This window comes from Rhinolophus sinicus, chromosome 2, assembly GCF_057876585.1.
Source record: "Rhinolophus sinicus isolate RSI-liver-muscle chromosome 2, RSI-T2T, whole genome shotgun sequence".
Lineage (NCBI taxonomy): Eukaryota > Metazoa > Chordata > Mammalia > Chiroptera > Rhinolophidae > Rhinolophus > Rhinolophus sinicus.
The window spans coordinates 102365824-102371954 of NC_142502.1; the positions used below are offsets into that span (position 1 = coordinate 102365824).

Consider the following 6131-nt stretch of genomic DNA (forward strand, 5'->3'; position numbering starts at 1 on the left):
TAAGGGGGATCAAATATATGGTGATGGAAGGAGAACTGACTCTGGGTGATGAACACACAATGGGATTTATAGATGATGTAATACAGAATTGTACACCTGAAATCTATGTAATTTTACTAACAATTGTCACCCCAATAAATTTAATTAAAAAAAATAAAATAAAAAATAAGCAGAGCCTCAGAGGAACATGGGACAATATTAAGCATAGCAACCAAAATATGCATAAAGGTAGTATTGGAAGGAGAGGAGAGAGTAAAAGGAACAGAAAAAATATTTGATGAAATAATGACTGAAAACTTCCCAAATTTATTGAAAGACAAGAGTCTTTCAATACCTACATATTACCTACATATCGTCAGCCTGACAAACTCCAAGTAGGATGAATACAAAGGAACCACAAACAGACACTGCCTAGTAAAAGTGCTCAAGTCAAAAACAAGAAGAAAATGTTGAAAGCAGCAAGAAAAAAAATGTCTTGTCACTTATAAGGGAATCCCAATAAGATTAACAGCTGATTTCTCCGTAAAAACAATGGAGGCCAGCAGGCAGTAAAACATATTGAAAGTGCTTTCAAGAACCCACTGTTAACCAAGATTCCTATATCCAGCAAAGCTGTATTTCAAAAACAAACGCTCAGGTTCTCTCTGAGTTTCTACGTTGTTTGCTGGAGGTGACTTCAGAGTAGATAAGTCTATTTGGATGTCCCAGGGGAACTCAGACCACCCATTTCCCAAGCTGTCCTCCGCCTCATGTCCCCCACCCTGATCTTAAGTATGCTCCTGCCACCAGGCTCCCCACCTCAGTGAATGGGCCCCCCTCTACCCAGGTTCTCATTCCACCTCTCACAGCCCCAATCCCCAAATGTTAAACATTTGCCAGGGATGAAGTTCCTCCCTCTCTGCCCAGTCAATACCCACACCCCTCAAGACACAAGTTCAATGATTGCCTCCTCTGGAAAAGCCTCTTCTGAGTCACATTCTGGATTAGATCTTGTTGTTACATCTTGAGGATGCTCACCACTTCCTCCACGGCATTTATCACATTGCATTGTAAGTTTTCTTTTCCTTAAAGAACTTTTAAAACAACATTTGTTCATTTGTTTTTTTAATTTGTCTAACTTCCTCACCAGAATGTTTACCTGTGTATCTCTAGTACCGAGCTCAGTACCTGGCACATAGTAGATGCTCAGTAGATGTTTGCAGAATGAGCACTGAATGAATAGAATGTACCAGAAGAACTCAATAGGAGGCAGAAAGAAAAGTTAGGTGGTTATTACAGTGACCCAGGAGGGAGGTGACAGGACCAAAACCAAGGCTGGGGCAGCAGGGATGTGGAAACAATGGGATTTATAAAGACATTGACTTGAAATCTGCAACAATATTAAGCCTGTGTGGTTTGGGCCCTGTTTTGGGGTTGGTGCAGGAGAGCACCCTGGGGGAGTGGCTGCTCTGTGAGCAGGTTCAGGTGGTGGGGACAGGGCAGTGTCAGCACAGCCCTCCACCGCCAGCACCCTGCCTCTCCTACCCCACCTGGGACCCTTCAGGGGCTCGGGTGCAGCCAGAGGTCTGTGTATCAAGGACTAAACTTTGCAGTCATACAGAGTTGGGAGGATAATGAGGAATAAGGTATGAGAATATTTGGAGTGAACCTTGAAAACGTTAGATTCAGTGAAATAAGCCAGACACAAAAGGACCAATACTGTGTGATTCCCCTTCTAGGAGGTACTTAGAGTCGTCCCATTCACAGGGACAGAAAGTAAAATGGTGGTTCACAAGGGCTGGGGGGAGCAGGGAATGGGAGTTAGTATTCGCTGAGTACAAAGTGTTTCTTGGGGAATATGAAAAATCTGGAGATGGGTGGTGGTAATGGTTGCGCAATGTGAATGTACTTAATGCCATTGAATTGAATTGTACACTTCAAAAGGGTTACATGGTAAAATGTGTTATGTACATTTTACCACAATAAAAAGACTGCTACTGACAAAATAAAAAGAAAATAATATTTGAGAATGATAGAGTGAGTGAGGAGAAGGCTGGAAGGAGGTTGATGGCAGCCCGTCTGAGCTCTGACAGGACTAAACCGGAGCCCTGTTCAAAGTCACCTCAGAAAGAGGCCACGTCAGGCCTCCAACCACTGAAAGCATGCCAACTCAAGGACTGCATGTTCTCCTGGTGTGTGACTGTCTCTTTTCCCTCTCCCCTCGCAGCGCCGTCAGTGAAGAGGAGGGAGCTTTGTTCTGGAGTTGTCCGACTTGGGAGCCGGTACAGTGATTTGGGCTGGGAGGGCTGTTTACACTGGGGCCCAGCCTATCCCAGCTTTGGGCCCTCTGTAATAGACATGCCCTCGGCAGGGTCTGCCTGGGCTCTAGGCATGTCCTCGTGGCTCCAGCCAGCCTCTACACTTCAGGTCTAACCTAGGTTGCAGCTGGAGGTCTGCCTGCTGGTGGTGGCTTATTGTTAAGGCAACTTCGCCCTGGGCAGAGAAGATAGAATGTCGGAACCTTACCCCATTCTACACACTGCTGGCTGAACCCTGACTTGGGACAAGTCTGGGTCAGGCCCAGGGAACAAAGCAGGGAAATTTCATTCCTGAGGGCTTGGAAGGAAAGACAGGGTGTCTGGGGGAGGGTCGGGATGATTCCAGGTCCCCGGGGAGTCACACTAGTTTCCTGACTTCAGACAGGCAAACATCCCAGAGAGGAGCCCAGGACTGACGCTATCGTTATTCCAGACACAGGACCTTCCTAATTCCCACAACCTGACGCTGACGGGAGCACCCTTTTCGCTCCCTTAAAGCACAGCTCCAGCCGGAGCAGCAGAGCTGGGAGCTTCCTGATGATGTGGTCACCTGAGCAGGGATCAGACCCCACGTCCCCATCCAGTGTCCTGTCCACAAGCCATGATTACTCTGAGCTCCCCCATTTATATCGAGTGGCTTGGGGAATTTGGGGGCTGGCTCTGCCATCTTGTTACATCTCTCCACGATGTTTTCTGTTTCTTTCTGCAGGAGATAGTCTGGTAAAACAAGCATAAAATGAGTGACAAGATGTTCTCCCTTTTGGTGGGGATCTTCTCCATCCTCAGCACCATCCAGTTCCTCATCTTTGACTTGAACGAGGTTATAATCCTTGACTACGAGGCCCAGTTCAGCATCTACATGGACGCAAAGCCTGGGGTAGACTCCTGGGTCCTCATTCACAAAAAGAACATCAGCACTGGCCTAGCTACCCTCACCATCATGGTCAGCTTCTTGCTCCTGTATTGCAGCCACACCAGGAACTACGTGGGCCTGCTGTGCTACGCCCTGTGGATCGTCGCCTACGAGCTCACCAGCTTCTCCATGGTCTTGCTCATCAACAAGAATATCAAAGAGCAGTTCAAGGAGCTGAGTTACATGCACTTGATCTTCCAAATCTCCCGAATGCTCCTGCACTTCTTCTGTCTGCCCTTTATCATCAAATATACGTACACCCTTTATAAGGCCCCCAAGACTTCCGGCAAGATCAGCCGCCGCAGACGCTCCTCCCTCAGTACAATTGACTACTCGTGGTCAACTGGTGAGCTGGGAACGTTGTACCGCAAGTTAAACTGAACCGTGCCAGGAAGAAGAAAGAGAGGGGGACAGTGCTCCCCAACAATGGAGCCCCCTTTCCCTGGCTGCCTTCTGTTGATTCTGCTTGCCTTTTTGGGGTTCTCGAGTTTTACTCACATTAAGAGTGATTCTTGGCGGTGGGAGGGTTTCACGGACCAATGTTTTCGCATTGAATTACATACTGCCTTTGCGCTTGCTTAGCCATCTCATTGGTGCATGCTGTTGTCTCTCATGGTCCCCTCCTCTCTGCATGTCCTCAGTTTCTAATTTTTCTCTTGGAAATTGATTGTCCACAATTGCCTGGTTCTGCTGAGTCTTGCTGAGTCCTTTTAGAGCAGTGCTGTGCAGTAGAAATTTCTGTGTGGATAGAAATGTTCTGTCTCTGTGCCGACCACTAGCTACATATCGTCACTAAGTACTTGGAGTGTGGCTATTACAACCCAGGAATTTTATTCAATTTTCATTTATTTTAATGTCAGTAGCCACATTTGGCTGACTGGCTCGTAGCTACCATATTGGACACACAGTAATGTAATATGGAGCCTCGTTGTTTTGTTTTTTTATAAATTTTATTGGGGATATTGGGGAACAGTGTGTCTCTGCAGGGCTCATCAGCTCCAAGTTGTTGTCCTTCAATCTAGTTGTGGAGGGCGCAGCTCACTGGCCCATATGGGAATCGAACTGGCAACCCTGTTGTTCAGAGCTCGCGCTCTCACCAACTGAGCCATCCAGCTGCCCTTGGAGCCTCGTTTGACTTCTGCATATAACCTCTGAAAGAACACTTTTCCAGCATCATGCATCACTCTGTGTGCCTCATACTTTTTAGAAAGCAGTTCCTCGTGTTGGTTCATAACATGGCAAAAAGAAAGATCCAGAATTTCTCAATTTAAGCACTATTAACATTTTGGACTGGATAATTCTGTCTTGTAGGGAGGGCAGTTCTGCATATTGTAGGATGTTTAGCAGCATCCTGGCCTCTGCCCACGAGATGCCACAAGCAACCTTGTCACAACCAAAAATATCTCATTGCCAAATGTTTCCTGGGGGCAAAGTTGTCCCCAGTCGAGAACGATTATTTTAAAACAATGCACCACAGCATTGAGAGCTGGCATATCACTGCTGTTGACTAATGAAGAGCATCTTTTGCTGAGAGCTCTTTACATTCACCACCTTGTGTAGTTTTAATCCTGATGTTTCCATTTTATGGTTTGATGAAGCTGAGACTCAAAATGCTTAAGTGATGCCATCAAGGTCACACAGTAGCAAAAGCAGGATTTGAATCCAGATCATCTGACTTCATACACGAATGTCCTACTTGGTTCCCTGAAGCACTCTTACTTTTACCAAGATAAAAAAGAGGAACCTCCTTTTAGGATATTTCCTTTTCCTTCAAAAATGTTGGGAGTGAAGTCAAAGGACATTGTTTTGACCACACTCCCCCCAACCATGAGCATAATGACAGTAGCCCACTTTTACTGAACACTTAATTAGTGCCGGGTACTATTCTAACAGTTCACTCAATTCTTCCCATCACCCTGTGCGAGTTGGATCCAGGCCAGTTCCCAAAATGACCACCAGATGGCAGTCAGCAATAAGTTTTTGCTTAGCGCTGTTTAAGGCTTTGGCCAGATCCTCTGGGGATGGCTGATTTGAGATTCAGGGAGCCTCAAGCTGATGACTGAGGACTAATAGTGTGGGTCCCTGCCCTAGTCACACAAGGCATGACTGTGACTTGTTGGTACCAGAAACAAAAAATGAAACCTGAGCACACCAGGGTTCTTTATGATTCCCCATCCCAGCTGAGGTGGTGGAGGTGAGATTGTGATACTGGAGACCTGTGACTAGAAGAGGTGGAGGAAGAAGCTGCGTTCCAAGAACCAGCTCAGCTAAGAGCTTCCTGATGCAGGAAAACTTAAAACGCTCAGATACAAGGCTGTGCGCCCCTTTACACCAACACTTCTCGAACGTGTTTGCACCTGCCTCCACTTCCTGGTTTCCCATTCTCTCTAGAACCCCCTTCACTCCACTGAGCATGGTGATCTCCACACTGCCCAATACTATGTTCATTCCCCCGCCTTCTCTTGCCAGGCCTCTCAGTGGCTTTTGGCCAGCGGATCCCTCCCTGTCCTGAAAACAGTTTTCTCTTTTGGCCTATGGAATACCAAGCCTGCCACTCTCTGTTCTCCACCTCCCTTGCTGGCCTTCCCCCTCCATCACTTTTGCAGGCTCCTTCTCGTCTCCCTGACCTGCAAACATTGCAGTGCTCTGGGTTCCGTCGCTGGTCCCCTTCTCTCCTATGTCTCTCTCTCCCAGCTCTCCTCACCCAGGCCCGTTGCGATAACCGCCATATGACATCTCCAGTCTGGACCTCTTCCCTGAACTGGGCACTAGATCCAATTGCTTCCTTGCTATAGCAGGCACCTCTAAGATGGTTCCCGATGATGCCAACTGGTATTCACAGTCATCACCTCCCCTTAAAGGTGGGCTGGACCCAGTGACCCTCATCTAACAAAGAAAGAACAGCAGAAGTGATGGGATAT

The 6131-nt window shown here is 47.1% G+C and overlaps 1 protein-coding gene across 1 annotated transcript; it reads left to right on the top strand.

Moving 5' to 3' along the window:
* The first annotated feature begins 3015 nt into the window (after positions 1-3015).
* TMEM217B (transmembrane protein 217B) lies at positions 3016-4293 on the top strand. Its single transcript, XM_074333990.2, has one exon. It carries the CDS (start codon positions 3034-3036, stop codon positions 3589-3591), a length of 558 nt encoding a protein of 185 aa, XP_074190091.1. The 5' UTR covers positions 3016-3033; the 3' UTR covers positions 3592-4293.
* Positions 4294-6131: the final 1838 nt, after the last annotated feature.